Source organism: Cadophora gregata (genome assembly GCF_030347475.1).
Source record: "Cadophora gregata isolate MNR1 chromosome Unknown scaffold_13, whole genome shotgun sequence".
Lineage (NCBI taxonomy): Eukaryota > Fungi > Ascomycota > Leotiomycetes > Helotiales > Ploettnerulaceae > Cadophora > Cadophora gregata.
The window spans coordinates 1,017,136-1,039,245 of NW_026695936.1; the positions used below are offsets into that span (position 1 = coordinate 1,017,136).

The window sequence follows — 22,110 nt, forward strand, 5'->3', positions numbered from 1 at the left end:
AAATGTTCCATTTCTTACCTTTCATCCTCGATTTCGTTACTTGTATTCGGCGGACAATTCGGATGGAAAATACAACAGCACAATGCTCGTAATCAAGGACTTACACTTAGAATCTCTCTAAATTTATATGCCAGCGGACGTTATGTCATGTTCACAGTCTTTCAATACAAAAGATGAAGAACCCTCATAGCAGCAATGCCTCTTCACTCGTCTTCTCGATCTCACTTCAACAACATCTCAGCTGAACTACACCATGTACTGACCTTGCTCAATGCTTGATCACTTTTTCGCAGTGGTAGAAACGTAATCAGCAGCGCACGACTTTCTCTCTATGACTTTCTCTCTATTAAGCTCTCGAGAGAACAATCACCTCGCTTATTTTCCTGCGCCATAAATAAACACGTCGGCAAAAGATAAACACTAAAAATATGAACACTTACAACACTTCCTCACTGTCTACGCCGACAGCATCAAAATTATCACAAACAGGAAAATAAGACTATCCATATTCTCTAAAAAGGAGCAAAAAAGGTACAATCACCTGAGAATACCGACGAATCAATGTTAACAACCGCTCATACCTCTTCGAAGTTCCAAAATTCCCCAGAATAAATCCTGGGAAACCTACTACGTCTTCACAACCTCGTCAAACGACTTCGCAGCCAGCAAGCCAGCCACTTGATTGATGGTGGGAATCTTCTTATTCTGTTAGATGATGGAGGTTGAGCTTTGTGAGATTTCGGCTCGGTTGGGCTTGTTGAATCCAAGTGAGGTCGTAGAATGAATGGTGGATGGAAGAGGGTTTCACTTTCGATTTTAGATGGGCTGGTGCTGACACTGATGGTGGGAAGCTCTACCTCAATACAGGCTCGGCTTGTGAATGAAAAATCGTGGACAGGATAATTTGATTGGCTTTCTAAAGCCAATCGTTTGGGTGTTCATCAAAAAATATCTCTTTTTACTGCTTCTTCCAATCTGCTCTTCCAAAAATATTTGGATAAACTCTCTGTAGGCTCAGTCCCAGGAATTCAAAGGTGACACAATGAAATCACGGTAAGTAATTAGCAAGGCATTATCTCTCGAAATGTGTTTCTGTTACTGGTACCGTATATGGCTCTATGCGTCTATCTATTCAGGTATCACGCCATCTAAGTAAACCCATTCCCAAGAATCCAGTGTCTACATCCTCACCCTCTCACTTTCCCAGGCTCATATACATAACCACCTTCTCCTCTCTACGACCCAGCAATAACACCCCAACCCCGCTTAACAGCCAACCACGCCTCGAAAACCTCCAGTTTCATCTCTACTCTGAAATATCCCGCCCAAGCTCTCAGCAAGCCCAACAGATTCCTCGGCCACAGTAAGCTCCCCCTCTCCTTCAATTGCTCGACCTGCTCCTCAAATACAGTCCTCGAACAATATCTCGCTAGAATAAGAAACGTCCTCACAGGTCCCTGTCTAGTCTGTAGATTCTCATCCAGACTCCGCGTCAAATCGTTTGTCTTGAGAATAAGTAGGATAATGCGTGGGACTTGGCCGAGAAGTTGGACCAATTGCTGTAACATGCCTTCGCCGAGAGCATCATTGATACTCTTCTTCTCCTCAGCTGATCTTGCCATGGAGACGTCTTGCGTTAGGACTCTGTAATCTCTGCCTGTGATGGCGGAAGCGAAGAGTGGGAATTGCTCGTCGTTGATACCCGCTACCTCCTTCGAGTACTTCCGCATGCGAGGCTCATCAGCATCGATGACTGCTAGCCAGAGCTTTGCGTATGAGCGTCGTAGGTCTTGAGGTATGTCGCGATAGAGGCCGTGATCGTACAGGACGACGTCGAAGTTGCAAGGACCGCGTCGGGAAGAGTTTTTACGGATTGCAATATTACCACCGTGGGGATCACAGTGGAGTGGTGCATCGGTGCCGAAGATCATTTCGTTGAAGATGCGTGCTAGGGCTGCGGACACCTCGTCTCGATCGATGCCGTTGGCGTCCAGAAACTCGAGATCATCTGGACGGTGACCTGAAACGTTCTCCATTACTAGGATGCGCTTCTTGCCCCAAAGGACTTCTGGGATCACGAGCGGTAGTTCAGGCTTATGGGAGAAATACTCCTTTGTCCGCATAGCGTTTTGGCCCTCGAGATGGAAGTCTAATTCTTGTGGTAAGGAGATCTCCATTTCTGACGATAGCCATTCCAGGTCGTACTCAGGAAACCACTTCTTCAGCGTCGAAAATGTAAATCTGGTGAGTGCCAAATCGAGATTTGCCCATTCGGCAAGCGCTGGATGTTGGACTTTAACCGCGACTTTCTGACCTGTTTCTTTGACTGTTGCGAGATGTACTTGAGCTAAGGATGCAGCACCTATTGGTTCATGATCAAACTCCGAGAAGTAGTCCGACAGTTTCTCGCCTGTGTCGTTCTCAAACATGGCTTCTATCGATTCGAATGAAGAGACAGGACATTTGTCTTGCAGGGGTATGAAAGTAGTCGTCCATTCGAGAGGAAGCAAATAGTTCATTGCGCTCTACCAAATTGTCAGTCCACTTCGTTTCTCGTCCAAGAAATGAACCGAAACTCACCAGATGCTGTCCCAGTTTGATAAATATACTGCCATTCTTCTCCAGCACTTTCAACGTCCGATCCGCACACCGCTGGTGACAAGCCTTCAGACTGATATTCTTCTCCTGCTCGTCCTCCATCTTCTCGTTCTGATTCAGCGTAACGCGGTAACTAGTCGCATGTTAGTCTAATCCCATGCTTTCTCTCTTCATGATCATAATCGAAGCCAGAATTACTCACTCATTGATACACACCGCCAACGTACTAGCCACCCTCCCACTCCTCTCCACCGCCCCAAAGGCATGCTTCACATCATCTCCAAAAGCCAGCGTCGAAGCACCAACACCACTGATCGCAGCAGCAGTCAACACTTGCACTTTCCTCCGCGGCCGGCCGCTGTATCCATTGTCGTTTCCGTTCCTACTTCCACTGCCTGGCTTAGGACCGCTCTTCGCATATCCTCTGAACTGATTCTGAAACTGCCTTCCAGCCCTTGTACTGTTGATTTGAGTCTGCGAGAGACATCTCTTACATGTCCAAACACTCAGTCCATTATAGCTACTCCCATGGCCCCCCTTTGCCAGGCTCGTGAGGTTGAAGCCTTTCATCTCAACACTGGGGCGAATCGCTAACCCAATTCGATTCCAGAGTCGTAGTCAGATTCAATCCCGCATTATGGCTGCAATTTCGAATTCGTATCTGTTATTAATCTGCGATAGCGTTGTAGATTTATTCAAGTCGTGGCTCGGACGTCGTGTTCAGTTTGAAAGAAAAGGGTTGAGTTGCATCAAAAAAAGTTGAAGATCCCATCCTCAGCGCACTTGATGATGTCGTGTGGTGAAATGTGGCATGGATCATCCCTGCAATCGCATGACCTTGCGATATCATTGAAGGAAGTCCAGAGCTTTAAGCTCCTTCGCTCCCCTCACTTCAATTGACTTTCCTGGGGCTACACTTATTCTTCTGACGTGCTATAAGATATGTGAAATCAGAATTGGAGTCCATACCTTTCTTACAGTAAACATTCGAAGGGAATACAATCACCATGTCTTCCAAATGGAACATCAATGGCAAGGTAGCTCCCCCTCCACCATGTTCTGACCTATCTACCTTCCTCCCTCTCCCATATATATAAATCTAAGTATTATGACACGTACTAATAATATTCATAGAGCCTAACAATGCCCCTCGCCGCCTTCACTATGGCGACCCTGCTCTTCGTCTACACACGTACATCCATCCAAGCCGCAAAGCGCAACGCTCAGCGCCACAGAGAAGCAGACGGCGGCCAGATCAACTGGCATAACGAGACTCTGCGGAGGCATGGGAAATTGGATGCGCCGGGGGATGGGAAGACGGTAGTGGGGGAGTTGGTGGGAACGCTGAAGGGAGATAGAAGGGTAGGGAATGAGCCGAGTAATGCTGTGGAGGAGACCTTGGAGGAGAGGAAAGTCAGGGACAGGAAGAGGGGTGGCTGATGGTTGGATGAGCGGGTAGAAAGAATGATGGCATGGCAGAGGACGAGGGTTCTGAGTATTTTGTTTGGCTTGGGTTTGGGATTGCATTGCATGGAGTTCTTGGACTTAAGTGACCATTAGGAGTGTATATATTGTCTTTTAACAGTATAGGGTATGCTGCATTGACATTCATCACATCAAGCCAATCCGTACAAACAGGAGCGTTAAAGAGTATGAATGAGTTTGGAAACCATAAATGACTAGCTCATCTCCTAAGTAATATAGCTACAACACCTCCCTTAGCCAGGTGACGGTGATCAGGTATCGTCCACAAAAGGTATCCATCTGTATATTCTCCCAAAGGCAAACATAAACATCCATCCCATCCCAAATATGCCGGACTCAAAAAGGATATGTGTGCATTTGCCCGTTCCCAGAGCAAAGCGAGTCCCGGTACAACATAACGCCAACTTCTGAAAGGAGGATCCAAAAAATGCAATAAGAACCCAATGCCCCGCTGCAAGTTCGAGATGTAGTCGGCCAAGTAGCCGTCTGGGAGAGATCTATTAGATATCGTTCAATCCCCGTACTCCTTGTTTGTCCCATAATTATCTTCACCATGCACTCGACTTTTGTATCCCTTCGGCTCTGGCGTGATTCAAGTTCTTCATTACGAACTCATATGTGAGCATAGTGGTAGTTGCAGCCGGAACCGCTCGCATCATGTTGGTCCCCATCCCAGCGTAGAAAGCTCGCCAGCCTTCTTCTCTTAATATCGTTTTGAAGGTCATGACAAGACCTTTGTATCGGCGACCCGCCTGGACTTTTGAAACGACCGCGGTTGGTCCGTGAGATTCAGACCCTTCAAGCCCACCTCGAAATGCGACATATTCAGATGTTGAAGAAGGCATGGTTCTTTGTTGAGTTTGTAACCTCGTCCGGATGACCTCGTGCGGATAAGTGGCCGAGCTTGCCATGACTTTGCTGAGCACACTTGCTGAAAATATCCCAAGCCAGTGAGCGCTATCATCACCTTCTACGGACTTGCCCATCCCCTGTCCAGTGAACTTGGTCTTCAGATATTCATATGCCGGAAATTGAACGGCAACATGCGTCAACCCGAGCAGCGCAGGAGTTAGCCCGGAGTAGAATGACAGAATCCCTTCGGTTCGGTACATCTTCCTGGCTGCATCAAAAGTGGACCTGTAATGCCACGGCGGCCGAGCTTCATTCGACGTAGCCTTTCTGCTCACTTGCGACATCAATCGAGTCTTTATCACCCATATTGGGTTTGTAACCATTGTGGAGCACGCTCCAGCGACAAGGGAAGAACAAAAGTTGACGCCGTAGGTATTGTCTGGGGAATGTCAGTATATATGATCTTAGATGGAAGAGCCGCATTTCATACCAACGTAATTGGCGAAGAAAAGTTTTGATCTTCCATAAACCGTAAAGTAAACAGCCCAAGTCGGTAAATACCCCAGTATTATTGGTCCCAAACCTCGATACATCCCTTTCAGCCCCTCTTCTCTCCAGATTACTTTGCCAGTCCCTATCAAGCCTCGGTAAACAACATGTGAAGGGCCTCCATTCGTCTGCGGCCTGAAGCCTCCTTGTGCTTGTAATTTCGTCTTAATCACGTCCAACGGACAAGTCACTATCCCTGATGTGAAGCCCCCAGTAGCCCCAGCCAACGCTCTGAAACTATCATCAGACCTTCCCATAGCCCATTGCTCGAAAGGTGTGGTGCCATTCTCTCTTTGAAAGCTCGAGGACGTCCTCGCAAAAGTTTGACTGGCCGATGGCGGCAGCGGTGGAGGAACTGTACCAAAGCCCTCTGATCCGGGAGATGATGGCGTGCTGCGTTCATGCGACATTGTATGTTCTTCTTGCGCGGAAAGGAGGGCGGGAAGATAGATAGCAAGGTTTGCTTGCTTGACAAGTACCTAGCCAGCCAGCCAGCTAAATCCAGCTACCGTAGGAAGCCAGCAGGGGGTAGCTTCCCTTCTGGCGAAGCAAGCAGAGAGGCACAAGCCTCTGTTGACTTGTCGGGATTGTAGGATTTGCCTCTTCCTTTCGCGTTGGGGAGTTTCCAATCTCGTGTCCCGGTGTGCGGGGAAGATCCCACGCAGCACGCCAGTGACACTGCTAGCGATTGTCCAAGGCCATTGACGACTGACCCTGAGTACTTGTTGATGAGGTTGAAGAGGAGAGGGCGAAAGTGGAGGGATGGTGTGAGTTTTGCAGGCACAGAGACCGAGTTCGGGCGGCGGCGGCGGTGGTGATAATCGAAGTGGGTATGGGAAGTAGCTCCCTTTAGCAACGGGCTTGGGTGAGATTTCGCTTATGAGAGGGAGAATGTTGATAGTGGGAGGCAGTTGGAGAATGGGGAAACCAATGAAGAGGATGAGGTTCAGTCGAGGGTCTCCACGATGGTTTGGGAAGATGGGAAGTACTGAGCTCGCTATCTAATTGTAGGTAGTGCAGTGCAGGAAAGGAAATGCGATGCCGTGTGTGCGGGAAAGCAAGCTTGGTTGCTCTGCTCTGCTCTGCTCTGCTCTGCTGTGATCTTGGAACCGGCTCTGGCTGCAGTGATGCAGGTGTGAGAGCAGCGAGACAGAGTGGGGGGTAACAATCAGGGGTCCTCGTTGGCTGCTGCTGCTGTTGTCCACCTGCAGCGGTCAAGCTTCGGCGTTCATTCGCAAAGTGCACGGACCAAGATATCATCTGATCTGAGTCACATGAGAGGAAGGCCCCCAGTCAACACTTCGGCCAATCAAGTACTCTCAAATCGGCTTACACTAGGCAATCGAAAAGTATGCGGAAGCTCTCGAGGCTCAAACGACAGTCGATATCCAGCTTCACCCAATACACGACATCGACCTAACGACCTCACCCCGCCACCATGTCTCAACCCTCTCTCGCAACCTACATTGTGAAGCGGCCATGGCTAAAGAAGATGATGATGCCGCTGTCCAATTGGTACTGCAACGCCGCCGGCTACAGGAAGCTCGGCTTGAGGTACGCACACCCACAAGCCACGCCCGCTCTCAACCGGACAGACTCAATTGATGGAGGAGCTGTATGGATTTGGAATTGGAGGAGGTGCTGATATGCTGTGTCTACAGAGCCGATGATTTGATCCCCGAGGAATCCGAGGCTGTGCTTCTTGCCCTCAAGCGTCTTCCGCAAAAGGAGGCCTACGACCGTGTTTTCCGCCTCCGAAGAGCGTTCCAGGTGCGTTAGATACGCGGGCAAGCGATTGTACCACGGACAGAGCACTATACTGACTCTGCCAGGCTTCGCTCGCTCACCATCTTCTCCCCAAGGCGCAACACACCAAGCCCGAAGAGGTACGCATGTCATGGCACCCCTGCATATCAGCTATTTATACTCATACTTGTGATCTAGGACATTGCATACCTGTCCCCCATCATCAGGGAAATCGAGGCTGAGGCACAGGAGCGCGCGGATCTGGAGAATTTGTCGATTAAGCGGAGATAGAGGACGAACTGCATGGTTAAAGGGAAGGGCGGATGTGTACAATGATTGGAATGGTGGTTTAGAGGGACGAAGTGGAACGCGAGCGCCTGTATATCAGTGGTCAACAATTCAAGAAGCATTATGAACCGAGTTTCCTGCGTTGTGACTGTTCTGGTACTCTACTCTGCAGAATGTTTCCGTACATTACGGACAGGCCTTATAATCAATACCTTTCCAAAGCAAAATTCTACCAAGGATTTCTAGAATCAGGATCTTTCACCAGGTCCATTGTACGTCCAATACTCACCTATCAAACAAGATAAGCGGATTCGAGAACAGTCAAGCTGATGTCCAGGCTCAAATAAAAGCGAAATTCAAAGTCAAGATATTCATCTGAAAATTGTCTCCATTCCATGCAGAGCCACCTGGTTTCTTATATTAATACCCAATCCCATATATCCATATCCATACAAAAGTGCCTTCTCAGCGACAACTGCTCGTCCCTATTTCATCTCACCATATCATCCTCGCAGCTTCAATTGATCGACCGATCGATCCATGAACCACCAAAGCCAGCACACCTCTCATGTGCAAAGAGACAAAATACAAGCATCAAATCAAAAATCAAATCAATCTATTACAGTTCTGCCGTATTACATTTGTGCCGCGGGAACTTCATCCCACGCCGCAGCATCAGCCTTGTGAGCTGCAGGCACGCCTTCCTGCACGCCGCCCATACCAGACCAGATCATTCCATCCCACAGGCAGCAAGTCTTTCATGTGGACAGGACCCGATCTCATGTTCTCAAAAGCCCATACAGACGACAAAATATAACTCCTTCCCTTCCCTTGAAAAATAAGAAGGAAAAAAAAAGGGCAACGTGATATGGAAATCCCACGGCAGAGGGGCAAATATCGGTACAAGAATTCACTCCAGGGCGGAAGCGGTCTGGGCTTGTTTTCCATTCCACCCACCCTTACTCTCCTTTTACTGTCGACATCGCTTCGATATGGCGATTCCAAAATCGGGCTTTCGTGCTTGCTTGCTCCCTCTTCTCATCGAACTCCGTTCCATATATGCGTGAAAACATGGTCGAGAGGATCTGATATAAACTGATCTCTCTGTGCTTCGTATAACGAGATGAATGAATGTCCATTTTTCATTACGCGTTGCCTGGCTTCTCATCGGTATCTATATGCCATACCACGTAGTTAGGTAGGCCGATGACCTCGTAGCCTGCTCTTTTCGCCATCTTTGCGAATCCCTCTGTTTCTGCTTGGTTCTCGAATGCGTAGGCTGGGAAATTAATGCCTACAAAGGGGTCAGTGCGTGATGCTAGCTATTCCGAGATGCTTCATACCTGATCTGTGAACATCCGCCTTGACAACAATATTGACTCCTCCAATGCCATCAAGCTTGAGTTCCTCGTCCTTGTTCAAACGCCAGTCTCCCATTTTGGCCATGTATGTACGGCCAGTATCGAACTCCTTGTAACCTAAAAACTGTCAGACAAAGCAATGTTCCGAAAATCGTGTAATATCAACCCTTACCTTCAACAATAATGGTGTCCTTGTCCAGTGATGAGGCCAGTTTGAGAGCCTTGTCTGATTCGATCCAAGAGTTATAGTCGACTGCGGGGTATTAGCAGCTTTCCTGCGCGTGATTCAAACCTTAACTTACAGCGTCCCTCGATATCCTTGCCATCTCGGTAACGGTGAAACCATACATCTACTCATGTTAACGGAGCCATCCAACACGACAACAGTACACATACTCGGCACAAGAATATCCCTGTTGTGGGCAGTGAAGTCTTCGATGATCTTTTTGGGGCTGTCCACAATGTCTACATCTCGCCAATAAACCCAGGAGTGGGTAGGCTTCAATGCTGCGCTCAGAAGGTAGTTTCGAGCTCTGGCCATGTTTTTCCTTCGGGGTCCTTGAGCTGCATATCCATGTCTTTCCTCGACGGTCTGGGCAGTGACGATACCAAAGTCTTTTTCGACAATTAAAACGCTGTTGAACGGATCACTCAATGTATCTGACGTTTTCTGTATCCGTGCCAATTCAGCGCTCAAGACCGCAAGAGTATCGTCCTTAGAGTCGCCAACCAGGAATCCAAGATCTATCAAGTGATGGGGATACGACAGTTCGGATAGGAGATCGAAATATTTAGGGAGATAGCTCGCAGCATCTCGCAGGGGAGTCAAGATTAATACTCGTTCTTCGTTCGCTGCCGCCTTGTGGGTGGACTTGATGGGATTGAGGTCAACATGTTTGATGGTCGATTCGTTTATCACTAAAGGTTCGTGGTGGTTAAATATGACGGGTGTTTGTAAATGCGCGTTCCAATCGACAGCTTCGTTCGCTGTCATCTGCATTGGAGGTTTCGAGGGCCCCCAACAGTAGAACCTGCGACATTCGAATCAGTAATGAACCATCGTGAGCATTTCCCATAGCTTAGCAGCGCGGGAGTAATGAAAAGGAGCTCTGACCTTTGCATTTCCGATGCCGATGTCCTCACTCCTCTCCATAGCAACAAACAAATCCCCGCCAGCGCGACACATAAGAGAAACCGCGTTCGTGTGAGAAAAACCCATATCGCTCTTGTGGGAGGTAGTTGAGCCTTCGCAGACTTCCACGTAACGCCGCCTTTAGGGAGAAGCATGACGACTAAACCCCCGTGGGTCGCAGCACTACCGAATGAAGGTATGCAATCAATTCGACCCGAAAAGCAGGATACGCCGCTGTAAATAGTGGTCGAGGAGATGTGCGAGCTGGTGCAAGCTGGAGCTGGGTCGTGGGCGAATGGCGGAAAGGGAGGAAGAGAGAGACGAAGGGTGGTTGAGTAGTGAAGAAGTCGCGAGTAGACAGTACGCAGGGACTGGCCGGCCACGCTTTGAGAGGAGCCAAGACCCACGCCGTTGGGGTTAGCGAGCTTTGTAGGTGGGCGAGATAATGTTTTGTACCAAGACTGGACCCTTAGTCTGTTGGCAGCTTTGAAGCGCAAACATTTTCCGCTGTTGTTGTGTTACTCAGTGAGTGCTTTCGTATCCAGAACTTGTGTCTCCTTTGAAGATCTGGTCTCATCGTGTTTCCTGGGGAATCTCTACGATTGACCAGCTTCCGTCTCATTTACGTTCGGAAAGGGGTTAGCTAAAATCACGTGTAAAAATCAAAGATCAGATGGATTTTTTCCACGTTTCCTGAAAATCTTATCTTCCACCCCAGCTTTTGGTCCGACCGTTGGTTTCTTGAAGGTATCTTTGCTTCGTACTTCATTCCTCTATCGGTAAGTGGTTGGTATTCTCTATTTTGTTGCAATTCTCGTCTCGCGCTTTAGCCTTCATCTACCCCTGGCAATAATTTCAAATTCTCCACCCATTTCGTCCCGTCACATCGAGATGCTCAAATTTAGTCTTTTATACCTGCAACCTTTCTTTTGCAGCTCTATTTGAACGTTCCCAATTCTTGCAAGTACACAAGAAGAGCAATAAAAACTGGAGCATTTTCGGAAAAGCCCTGATATATTTATAGATGTATGCAGCCAAGTTCATGCCTGTGGGTCAATATTACAACTCCTGGTTGTGGCGATATCCCCGTATCCCATCTTACATTCTTTCTTGCCTTTTCCAGAGTCTAGTTCTAGCATACGTGACGGAATTCTTTGTCTGCCTTTTCCATACAATCCTGTTCGTCAATTTGCAATCCAGTCACAATGCATTCCCTCCAAGGTTCCCATGTGCTGCATCTTTTCTCTTATGTTCTACACTGCTTTCAAATCCTAGTGTAACACATCAGTTGCTGTCATGACAGCAAAGCAGCTCAACATGGCTTCAAACCCAGTGAGTAGCGCGATGTTCGATTCCCTTTGGAAAAATACAGTCCCATGGTGCTTCCCGCAAGGTAGCGAATCCTACTACAATGAGCAGACAGCTTATCTAATACGAATGGTGTTGAATGCTTGTCTTAACTTACTGCACTGCTGTCAACCATGGTCGCCGACAGCTACACTGCTGACTTCCTCGGCCAGCATGTTGAAAGTTGACATTGAGGATTAATGCCATCGCCCTGTCCAAGTTGTGAGTGGTTGGTGACATTAGTGGTGGATGGTTGATGAAGTCAGGTTAGCTTGACCCTCGCTCTCGCTGTCGGAGAGCGTACCTTTGCGTGTGGACGGTAATCTGCCAATTTCTGGCAAACCATCACCCCATAGCCCTATTTGAATGTCCTTATTATATTTCACAAATTTGAATCAACTGTCCGCGAGATATCCAACGATTGGGTGGACTTGCCAAATATCAACGGCCACACCTGCCGTTAGTAGTGCACTCCCAAGCTTGGATTCGCTTCAGGGGCAGCTTCAAGTGTCTAACTCTATTTGGATAAGCGAACGGGAGCTGCCTGGGTAAGACGGTCTCTTGGGACCTCATTCTTGCTCCGAAATTCAAGCTCCTTATTGTTCAGCTTCAATCTCATCAAAGGATATCGAGCTCATAAATTGTAATTTGTGTGCGAGCCTGTCACAGACTAGCTTTCATCAGCACCATTAAATAACGGATTACAGCACAACGGCGTTCTTGCTTGCAGCAGCCGTTAGGCTACAACCCCTCCCGAACGCACCACGGAATTTTGTATCGACGTCTCTTCATTCGAAAAGAGCATTCGGAATGTCGTCCAGAAGGTCAGCGCGACTCAGTGCAGCTTCTCTTCAGGTCAAGGAGAGTTCTGTTCCTGAAAAGCCGTCGAAGAAGGTTAATACCTCAAGGAAACGGAAGAATACTGGAGCAGAGGCAGTGCCATCTTCAGATGATCAGACTTCGGGCCCATCAACTCCAAAGAGAAAGCGAGCAACACTGCCTGTTCCACCTCCTATGACTCCAACCCCGTCAGCAATAGGATTATTAGCTGCACCCGTGACTTCAAGAGATATGGCACCACCGCCCATCAATCGTCTTGCGTTTCCGAACGGCACCAACGCAACGCTTGTCACGCCTGAAACCCACCGAGTTCTTGCCAATAAGCCTGTTGATCAGGTATCTCCATCCAAAACGTCCAAGGTCAAGACGACAAGCGAGAATATTCTTGACGAAGGCGTCGCGCACCTAATTAAAGTCGAGCCGAAGTTGAAGCTGGTGATTGAAAAGCATCCATGTCACATGTTTTCTCCTGAAGGTCTAGCTGAGGAAATCGATCCGTTTATGAGCTTAACCAGTGGAATTATCTCCCAGCAGGTAAGATTTGATATTAGCCTTCGGGAATGCATTCTCACTCGACGTAGGTCTCTGGGGCTGCAGCGAAAAGCATAAAAGCTAAATTTGTTGCACTTTTCAACACCAACGAGCCAGACGTTGCTCTTCACAAGTTTCCCACTCCTTCCCAAGTTTGCTCTAGCAAGATAGAAATACTCAGAACGGCTGGCCTCTCCCAACGAAAAGCCGAGTATGTTCTTGGTCTAGCAGAAAAGTTTCATAAAGGCGAGCTCACTACCGCTATGCTCTTCACAGCCTCGTACGAAGAAGTTCTAGAGGAGTTGATCAAAGTTCGTGGACTGGGAAAGTGGAGTGTTGAGATGTTTGCCTGCTTCGGTCTCAAGCGAATGGATGTTTTCTCGACAGGCGATCTAGGTGTCCAACGAGGTATGGCTGTGTTGGCGGGGAGGAATGTTAGCAAGTTGAAGGCTAGCAAGGCTGGTAAATGGAAGTATATGGGGGAGAAGGAAATGGAAGAAATGGCCGAGAAGTTCAGACCATATAGGTAAGTTTTTTGTGGAGAAGAGGAACAACGCTAACCCAGATTTGTAGGAGTCTACTCATGTATTACTCGTGGAGAGTGGAAGATGTTGATATCAGTTCTTTGGGCAGCTAAGGCCCCAAAGGCCGAACTTCCTGTCTCGACAATACGAATCGTGTTAGAAAGTCTGCCCAGTGCTAAAATGTACGTTGAAATAAAGGCGACATGTATTACTCGCGAATTTCATGCCCGCAGCCTTCTGGGCTTTGTAGAATTTCAAAAATCTTATTTCAAAATGCTCAATATTTCTGACGAAAAAGCAATTCATTTCCTGTGCTGATCAAATGACTGTGGAGTAAGACTTCGCTATTATCACCGCACAATGAATTTTCGAACATACTGCAGCTCGATTTCAGTTCCAGCTCTATAACTTAGTACAAATGAGCGTCCAGAATGGTGGAGCAGTTTCGGCAAAGCTTTGCACACTTTTGTTCCTGCACTTTGCGCATGCCTTTTACACGAGGCTGCGTAGTCTGAGTCCTCTAGTGAGGGCAAGAGCTGATTCAACCGCCTAGATAACAACGCCTCTTGAGTTTCTATACGAATTGTCGCTCTTGATAGCGCCAATAGGAAACATACATGTCACCAACTCTGGTCGCGACTTCCCCAGGCTGCCACAAAGCTGACCTTTCCATTAGAATAATTTCTGAGGAGCAGCTATATATAACAGTGTAGGTTCTCTCGCTCCCATGTTTGCCTCCGCTACATTACTCTGGCGCGGCTATCTGTGTCTATCACGATGAACAGCGTTGCTTTCTCCGCCCTGTCCTTCTGGACTAATCCTAGCTGTCTTTCTAGCTTTTGTTGCTGGAGTCTCGCAAAACGAGAATGCTATCACCCGAATCTTGAATAGGCTCAAAAGCGAACTGCAGGAAGAGTTCACAAGTATAGTTCTGGACTTACCGGGAGAAGTGACCGGTAGACCCAGTACTGAATTGAGAGAGACAAAAAGGGGTGTATATACTACTGGCTACCAGTTGAGACGCAGGAGAGTATGAAGCAGAACAAGAAAACACATCAAGGAAACGGTACGCAGCTGTCTACTGGCTGGCAATGGGTCCAGGACATCTGCTCTACCGCGTCGACACTTCATCCAGGAATCCTGACTCCGGATCTCTTCATCGTAATGTACAGCGCGTTTACTGGCATCTTGATTTCGTACCTGGTGCCACAATTCAGATTCGAACGTCGACATGTCGGCCAGATATTGATCTACTGTTGGGAGACAGAGTGTTGGGTGTATCAAGCTTGATTGTTAAAGGTACGCTGAAGCTGTGGCGATATACAGAGAAAGGCCCTCGAGTGGCTCTTTCCCTAACATCTACGTAACCTGGATCATCAAATCATCAGATCATCAGCGCCCTGTTGAATTCCATTCCATTTGGTCCACATCAACACACCTCTTGCTTCAATGCATTCTTCGTCAAGGATGTCGTTACCACATTGGCCACAGTCATGGACATCATAGTTACGCAAATCGGGGGTTTCAACCTCTGCTCATGTTACCCACTCTGGGGCAACGTTAATCTCGCCCTCCGCAATGGAAAACCGTCTCCGGAGCTCTATTTTGGTGGATCCATGCTGCATAGCCAGCCATTTCGTTTACATGTATTGGAATGATGTTGTTGATTTTTACACTACTGGTTGCGAGGCAGCATGAGTTTGCGTTCCGAGTTTTACTGCATGAGACGATGGCGTGTCGTATCTTGAGTGGTTTGATGGAGTTGTGCGACTTCCTGAGATTATTGTAAGGTTGGGAGAGCGGTTTGGAAGGATGATGGGGCACCTGTTTGTGAAATTTAAGAATGTGTATCTGAGGGTGGCATGGGGGCCGGCCTCAGTTCGATTATGAGTTGGATGCTGTACAAGCAAGAGATTGAAGTTTCGGTGCTCGGAGAATAGTGTTACGCTCCGGCGTGAGAGAACATCATGCACATTGCTTTCTTGTTCAGGAGCCAATCTTATTGGGTTTCTTAGTTCCTTTCTACATTCCAGATGACGTGCTCATCTCGTTACTCGAGTATGTACCAAGTGTAGCCCATTAGGCAAGATTTGCACGTTGCCATTTCTTTCGATTGATTAAAGGTTTGACAAACATTCTTATGGTTGATTTCCATGAGCTTGGCTCTGAACAATTAGGATATGGGTGATGGACCTATCGGACAATTTCCCCCTGAAATGGAGTGTGAGTAGATCTCCAAACGGTCTGAGTTTATCACATATGGTCAACGGCAACTATTTTGGTGGTGAAACACTGACTATACTAGTCATTCAACGGAATGCCAATTGATCTATTGCATGATTTAGCAAATCCACGGTGCTGTAGAATATATCTACGTTCGGCAACAGAAGGAAAAAGCTATTGTGTGGCGTTTCCAAAAAAAAGATTCAGGTCGCAAGCGAAACCTTGAGGTGCAAGCAACCACGATCTTTATGCAGGAATCTGATATGCAACCACGCAACTTGTGCGTACCCCAATTACGCCGTCTTGGCGCAACTTCAGACGGCAAAATGAATCCGAGCTCTGAAACATATTTTCTAGACATCAGATTATTATATTACGGCGTTGCCCTTAGACATGGCGTCCAGAACATCGTGGGCGCCCACGCATGGGTTGAGAGCGCCAGGCAATCTATATCCCGGTTGGTTGGCAGCAAGGAGGGCATCAAGGACTTTGTGCTATTGAATCTGTTGATACGAGAACTGAACCCATTGCACGCGACGATACCTTCCGGGAGGGCTGGAAGTTTAACTTTTTACATGACAGCCGCCAACTCGAATTTTCTGTAGTTGATCACAATCCGTTGGGAATGGCTGGGTGTTGTGGCCAGGAAGGGAGCCAGCCATCTGCGGAAGCTAAGTGCAATCAATGGAGGAACAGACGTCGTCACGATCTTTGGAACAGAACAGAACAGAACAAAGCAACAGAGACAAGACTCTTGGTTCCCCAGACGAAGCTGCAAATTACGTCGTGTGGATCGTGATAGGGGACAGGACCCCAGTGGCGTTCTTACAAGGAGGCCACGGACCAGGGCAATTTCGAATGAAGACCGCCATGTCTTGCTCGCCCATGGTGATTGGAGTGCGTCTTTCAGATTGTCGTTGTCCTTTAGGGAACCGAAGGTGTGGAGGTACCTGTATCCTGGCGGCTGAAGAGCAGACTTTCCACGGAGTCTCCCATGAGTTGAGCATGGTTGTGCAAGTATTGAAGGTTCCACGGCCAATTGTACGGTAACGAGAGCGAGCGCCTGGCCGTCCCTGTACCCGTCCCCGTCCCCGTCCCAGCCCCTTTTGCGCTAAGCGGACCGATACTGATACAGTAGAATGACCTGCTTGCTCCTGGGCACACCTCCCGCCAGCGCATTTGAGGAATAGCATCACCAGCATGGCGCTCAAAGAGGACCGCAACGACCGCAACAACCGCAACGACGGCAGAAAAGTGGAGGAGAGGAGAGGAGAGGACAGGAGAGGACAGGAGAGGAGAGGACAGGAGAGGCCAGGAGGCCAGGAGGCAAGGAGGCAAGGGACGCTTCCAGGATGTTGAAGCCGAACAGCGGCCCCTGCAGCTTGTGGTGGGCACTGGGCACTGGTGGGCTTCCAAGGTTGCACGCAGATAGGACCACGGCCAGATGCGTGCAAGCGCAAGCTGATCATCAAGAAACTCCTCCATCTTGATTCTTGACCTCCAACCTCGTTCTCGTCTCTCTCTCCACCTGCTCTGTTTCGTCCTCCCTCACTCTCTCTACTTTCCGACCTCCTCTTCCTCCTCCTTCTTCCTAATTAATCCGCATCTTCCTTCAGATATATTGGTCTCGTGCGTATCATTTCTTTGGCCAAAGGACAAAAGTTTTCCGGATACAGTTCTCGTATTTTTCTCTTTGTTCCGTTCCAGTCCCCAGTTTCCCTTCGGCTCGCGGATCCTCGAGCTATCAGTCCCGCTTTCCTCCACACGCCAAAATCAGGACTTGCGCATTGTCGACGACTTAACTGTCTTCGGCTTGCATCTTCTATTGCCCCCATGCTGCCTAAATCATAATATTAATCTCACAATCAAGAGTCTGGTACTCGGTGTCTCGAAGTTCAACTTCTCCGTCCTTGCTTCTATCTGTACGATATTGGAAGAAAACGATTCACTGAGCTGCCCGGAACTCAATTCAAATTGACGAGCTGTTGACTATTTACTTTGACCCGTATCATTCAGCACTGGTTATTCCGCGAAAGGCATCGATCAGAAATTTATACAGCTATTCTTTTGGATCATACATCTGTTGGATACGCCCGAACGAATTTGCTATGTTGGTTATTAAAGGTCTGGCTACGGCCATTGCGCTGGCATCTACGGCAACAGCTTTCTTCCCTTGGTTCCCCGACTATCTTTGTGTTGAAGATCATACTTGCGTTGCAGAGCGTGCTGTGGATGATCGGGGATTGGTAGCAGCAACCCTCAAACTCGTGCAGCGGATACCAAAGGTACTTATATCTTAACACATCTCTTGTCGCAACCACTAACATGTCTTGACAGAATGATTTGCCTCATGATATGCAAATACAACGCCTCGCTGAGCGGTTGACGAGAAAATACCAGCGTGGTACTCCAGCTCGGCGCTTTGAGATGCTGGAGCGGGATGGTGTTGCCAAAAGGACTAATACCTACAATATCATGCCAGCCGCCACTCCCACACAAGCGATGAGTGCTCCAATCGATCAAGACGGCACGGATTTCTCATACTTCACTGAGGTGACCTTGGGATCAAGTAAAACTCTTCTCTACATGCTTCTGGATACCGGAGCTGCCACAACTTGGGTGATGGGAAAGTCATGTACTTCAGGACCTTGCAAAGTTCACAACACATTCGATCCAACATCGTCAACTTCATTCAAAGATATTGGCAAGACGTTTAACATCTCTTATGGTTCTGGACAAGTGGGTGGAAGATTAGGGACGGACACCATTTCCTTAGCTGGCATGAGCTTCCCTATGACTTTGGGAGTTGCTGACATGACCTCTGATGACTTCAACTCTTTTCCGATTGATGGTATCCTTGGCCTGTCACAGTCCAGAGGCGACTATCCCATCTTCCTCGAGACCCTAGTCGAATCGAAGAGCCTGAAATCGAACATCTTTGGTGTCAGCCTAAACCGAGCCGCGGACGGAACCAACACTGGTGAGATCAATTTTGGAGAACCAAATACCTCAAAATACAGCGGCAGTCTGAACTACAACGATGTCTCGAAAGATGCTGGTGGCGATTGGGCTATTTCGCTAGGCAATGTTGGAGTGGGAAGTACACAGGCAAACATCAAGGGGAAGTTAGCTTTCATCGACACGGGGACCTCTTTCATATTCTGTCCTCCCGAAGACGCGAAAGTCTTCTACGCCTTGGTTTCTGGTGCCGAGACGACAAATAATGTTACTTACACTGTTCCGTGCACTACTACAACCGCTTTGACGTTTACATTCGGATCTATCACATATAATGTCGACTCCAAGGACTGGGTCTCACCTATGGCCAATGGAGTATGTACAGGCAATATCTACGGCCAAGCCGTGACTCCTGGGAACTGGCTGTTAGGAGACACTTTTCTGAAGAATGTTTACAGTGTTTTTGATGCAGACAAGGATAGACTTGGTAAGTGACAGGGCGTCATTAACACTTTTTTGAACTTTGACTAATGTCATGATAGGATTCGCACAGAAGAACCCGGTAGCTGCTGTAGTATCTTCCACGGCAACGCCATCGTTTTCCTCCGCTACATCTACTGGTATGGCCACTTCTCCTACAGGACCTGGAAGCACAAGCGCCACCATGACTTCTTCTAACGGGACCCCTACAGGAACCACTTCTGCCACTGGTACCGAATCGTCCACTGCCCCAAAATCTGCTTCCACTACAAGTCCAAATTCTTCCAGTGTGAGCTCCAGTGCCGCAGCTCCACTTTCTCCGGGACTCAACGGTCATGAGACTTCTGGCACTGATCCTGCTGCTGCCCAAACACAGTCGACTACGTCTGCGACCCCTACGCCAAAATCAGATGCTAGACAGCTGCTTTCGACCCTTCTGCCAGCTATATTTGCCTTCATACTCGTAACTTTAATAACCTGATTACTCTTGGTTACTATACCCTCAATTCCAACGCACACCACTCGGTGGTCTCTTTCGCAGACATCGTTTCAGACACCAACATATACCCAAGGCTCTCCCAGCGCCAGGAGAATATTCCGCTACGCTCTCTTTGGGGCTCTCCGTCTTTCGTCGGTTTCACATGACTTGGCAATTCAGCAAGTCACACATTTATGGAGGCACCAATATCTGGCCCCGCCAGTGTACAGTATATCATAGGAGAAGCCTCTGGATCTTCTATCCAAATTCGTAATTATTAGCGCAGCATTTGCTTGAGCGAGCATCCCGGGGCGTGGCCTGCACACCTGGCAAAAATGGCTGAACGCCACGATGTACATTCTAGCGACGGTCACGTACATAATAATTGAACACGCATGAATTTTCTCAAAAAGAATGCCCATTTCCTTTTTCTGTGACATTGCTACAGATTGATCCAAAAAGTAAACATGTCTTGCCCCTGAATTGGAACCCAAATAGTGTCATCGGCCCGCAGATAAGCGAGGGCATGGATCTTCAAGAATTCGGACCTCATCAGCTCCATTGTGTCCAACGTCACCCTACCACAATAATGCTTCCTCGATAATAGCATGGCCAAGGCCAAAGCGAACACCACCCGTAAGGATGGCGAGAGTACAGCAGATCCAGCGCATGAGGAAGACCGTGGCCTCCTATCCCGCAACTCCTCTGACGACGACGAAGACTTAGTGGTACACCCCGGCCGCGACAGCTCTCCAGAACCTCGAACTCCTCGAACTCCGAACCGTGTACGATTTGACCTGCCTCCAGCTCTAGATACAGATGTACACAGCAATGGCGCGCCCCCTCCCTACAACGATACCCCCCTCTCCGGACGCCGCGATCCCCGCCCTCAAGCTTTCGTCCCTCTGCTTACCGACATTGAAGCACCATCGGTCACTCTCGCAGCAAGTCCTTGGGGCGACGACGATGTGCATGAATGGGCTGAGAGGGAACGTCTGCGACCGAAATCAGGGCTGCGGTCCGCATTCATGAATATGGCGAATTCGATCATAGGCGCGGGAATTATTGGACAGCCTTACGCCTTTAAACAAGCTGGGCTCCTGACAGGCATCATATTGCTTATTGGGCTCACAATCACGGTGGACTGGACGATACGATTGATTGTAATCAATAGCAAGTTGAGTGGGAGTAATAGCTTCCAAGGCACGGTAGAGCATTGCTTCGGCAGGACAGGGTTGATTGCCATTTCGGTTGCACAATGGGCATTTGCTTTTGGGGGCATGGTGGCGTTTGGCATAATCGTGGGAGATTCAATTCCGCACGTTTTGGCGGCGGTGTTTCCAGGCTTGGGCGACATACCGGTTTTGGGGCTTTTGACGAATAGACGGGCGGTCATTGTCATTTTCATACTGGGCATCAGCTATCCTCTGAGCTTGTATCGGGACATTGCGAAGGTAGGATGTCATTGAGTTCATAGCGAATAGGAAACTGACAGTTATAGTTGGCAAAAGCGAGTACACTGGCGTTGATCAGCATGGTCATCATTCTAATTACAGTTGTAACCCAAGGATTCATGGTACCGAAGGAGTCAAGAGGGTCTTTCAGCACGCCGCTATTGACAATCAACAGCGGGATATTTCAAGCGATCGGGGTCATATCTTTCGGTTTGTTGTCCCTCGCCTCACCATTTTCTATTTCACTAATTTCTCTACAGCGTTCGTCTGTCATCATAATTCCCTTCTCATCTACGGCTCTCTCAAGACCCCTACGATAGATAGATTCGCCCGTGTAACTCACTACAGCACGAGCATCTCCATGGTAGCATGTCTACTCATGGCTCTTGCGGGCTTCCTAAGCTTCGGCTCCCTCACCCAAGGCAATGTACTCAACAACTTCCCTTCCGACAACATCATGGTGAACATTGCCCGCCTCTGTTTTGGGCTTAACATGCTCACCACACTCCCGCTGGAGGCCTTCGTTTGCCGCGAAGTCATGTTCAACTACTGGTTCCCGGGCGAACCATTCAACATGAACCTCCATCTCATATTCTCAACCTCACTCGTCGTCAGCGCCATGACGCTTAGTCTCATCACCTGCGATTTGGGCGCTGTGTTTGAGCTGATTGGAGCTACGAGTGCTTGTGCTCTCGCTTATATTCTACCCCCATTGTGTTACTTGAAACTTAGTACGAGGAGTTGGAAGACTGCACCAGCTGTTGCTTGCGTGGCGTTTGGTGGAGCCGTGATGTGTATATCACTGGTTCAGGCCGTTATGAAAATGATACGGAATGAAGGAGGTGTAGCACGATGCCAATAGCTAGATGGACGATATTTACAATAGAATGTAAGATACGAAGATACGACTTGTTAACACCTGTTTGTTTGCGTTTGCTACTCCCGTTCTTTCATCTTTGGGGACAATCATCATTTGAACATATTTCCAACACCCTTTTGCTGCCCAGTCAAAGATTGTCTCTGTTCGTCACTATTCGTGGACATAGCTGTTCGATTTCAGCTTAGCCAAAGCTCCGTTCCGCTGCAAGATCGACAGATGACTTCTCGAATTCTCCTTGATATTCTCTCGAGACATTGACGAAAATCCTAGGACGGAGTTGTATCGACTATCCGCTTCTTTATTATCATGAAGTCTACGTTCAATGATCATGTAATTCGCCTCTGCTAACCAAGCGACATGGGCTCACGCTATCTAATCCATAAC

At 48.3% G+C, this 22,110-nt stretch overlaps 8 protein-coding genes across 8 annotated transcripts; 6 read left to right on the forward strand and 2 right to left on the reverse strand.

Annotated features, from left to right (window-relative positions):
- Positions 1 to 1,235: 1,235 nt before the first annotated feature.
- On the reverse strand, positions 1,236 to 3,168 carry ONS95_003803 (uncharacterized protein; the record flags this gene model as incomplete). Its single annotated transcript, XM_058497132.1, has 3 exons — positions 1,236 to 2,525; positions 2,581 to 2,731; positions 2,801 to 3,168. The coding sequence occupies 3 exons, from the start codon at positions 3,166 to 3,168 to the stop codon at positions 1,236 to 1,238; spliced, it is 1,809 nt and encodes a 602-aa protein (XP_058353075.1).
- Positions 3,169 to 3,605: 437 nt separating this feature from the next.
- ONS95_003804 (uncharacterized protein) lies at positions 3,606 to 4,038 on the forward strand (the record flags this gene model as incomplete). The annotated part of the gene is made up of 2 exons (XM_058497133.1): positions 3,606 to 3,635; positions 3,733 to 4,038. The coding sequence occupies 2 exons, from the start codon at positions 3,606 to 3,608 to the stop codon at positions 4,036 to 4,038; spliced, it is 336 nt and encodes a 111-aa protein (XP_058353076.1).
- A 593-nt stretch (positions 4,039 to 4,631) lies between these two features.
- On the reverse strand, positions 4,632 to 5,894 carry ONS95_003805 (uncharacterized protein; the record flags this gene model as incomplete). Its single annotated transcript, XM_058497134.1, has 2 exons — positions 4,632 to 5,374; positions 5,426 to 5,894. The coding sequence occupies 2 exons, from the start codon at positions 5,892 to 5,894 to the stop codon at positions 4,632 to 4,634; spliced, it is 1,212 nt and encodes a 403-aa protein (XP_058353077.1).
- Positions 5,895 to 6,843: 949 nt separating this feature from the next.
- QCR7 (Cytochrome b-c1 complex subunit 7) lies at positions 6,844 to 7,874 on the forward strand. The gene is made up of 4 exons (XM_058497135.1): positions 6,844 to 7,038; positions 7,146 to 7,254; positions 7,317 to 7,370; positions 7,429 to 7,874. Exons 1-4 carry the CDS (start codon positions 6,923 to 6,925, stop codon positions 7,519 to 7,521), a joined length of 372 nt encoding a protein of 123 aa, XP_058353078.1. The 5' UTR covers positions 6,844 to 6,922; the 3' UTR covers positions 7,522 to 7,874.
- Positions 7,875 to 10,684: 2,810 nt separating this feature from the next.
- ONS95_003807 (uncharacterized protein) lies at positions 10,685 to 11,141 on the forward strand (the record flags this gene model as incomplete). The annotated part of the gene is made up of 2 exons (XM_058497136.1): positions 10,685 to 10,790; positions 11,046 to 11,141. Coding segments are annotated over 2 exons (202 nt in total), but the record flags the coding sequence as incomplete, so codon positions are not given.
- A 1,027-nt stretch (positions 11,142 to 12,168) lies between these two features.
- Positions 12,169 to 13,366, forward strand: MAG1 (3-methyladenine DNA glycosylase; the record flags this gene model as incomplete). The annotated part of the gene is made up of 3 exons (XM_058497137.1): positions 12,169 to 12,732; positions 12,780 to 13,255; positions 13,303 to 13,366. 3 exons carry the CDS (start codon positions 12,169 to 12,171, stop codon positions 13,364 to 13,366), a joined length of 1,104 nt encoding a protein of 367 aa, XP_058353080.1.
- Positions 13,367 to 17,584: 4,218 nt separating this feature from the next.
- On the forward strand, positions 17,585 to 19,395 carry ONS95_003809 (uncharacterized protein; the record flags this gene model as incomplete). Its single annotated transcript, XM_058497138.1, has 4 exons — positions 17,585 to 17,761; positions 17,814 to 18,921; positions 18,977 to 19,054; positions 19,127 to 19,395. 4 exons carry the CDS (start codon positions 17,585 to 17,587, stop codon positions 19,393 to 19,395), a joined length of 1,632 nt encoding a protein of 543 aa, XP_058353081.1.
- Positions 19,396 to 19,870: 475 nt separating this feature from the next.
- Positions 19,871 to 22,094, forward strand: ONS95_003810 (uncharacterized protein). The gene is made up of 3 exons (XM_058497139.1): positions 19,871 to 20,846; positions 20,894 to 21,056; positions 21,107 to 22,094. Exons 1-3 carry the CDS (start codon positions 20,001 to 20,003, stop codon positions 21,706 to 21,708), a joined length of 1,611 nt encoding a protein of 536 aa, XP_058353082.1. The 5' UTR covers positions 19,871 to 20,000; the 3' UTR covers positions 21,709 to 22,094.
- The last annotated feature ends 16 nt before the right edge of the window (positions 22,095 to 22,110 follow it).

What these genes read in the sequence shown, in the direction of transcription:
- QCR7 (XM_058497135.1), top strand. Translation starts at nt 6,923, where the DNA reads ATGTCTCAACCCTCTCTCGCAACCTACATTGTGAAGCGGCCATGGCTA. An exon ending in TACAGGAAGCTCGGCTTGAG is followed by an intron (nt 7,039 to 7,145) that starts GTACGCACACCC and finishes CTGTGTCTACAG; the next exon opens with AGCCGATGATTTGATCCCCG. An exon ending in GCCTCCGAAGAGCGTTCCAG is followed by an intron (nt 7,255 to 7,316) that starts GTGCGTTAGATA and finishes TGACTCTGCCAG; the next exon opens with GCTTCGCTCGCTCACCATCT.
- ONS95_003810 (XM_058497139.1), top strand. Translation starts at nt 20,001, where the DNA reads ATGGCCAAGGCCAAAGCGAACACCACCCGTAAGGATGGCGAGAGTACA. An exon ending in TGTATCGGGACATTGCGAAG is followed by an intron (nt 20,847 to 20,893) that starts GTAGGATGTCAT and finishes TGACAGTTATAG; the next exon opens with TTGGCAAAAGCGAGTACACT. An exon ending in GATCGGGGTCATATCTTTCG is followed by an intron (nt 21,057 to 21,106) that starts GTTTGTTGTCCC and finishes ATTTCTCTACAG; the next exon opens with CGTTCGTCTGTCATCATAAT.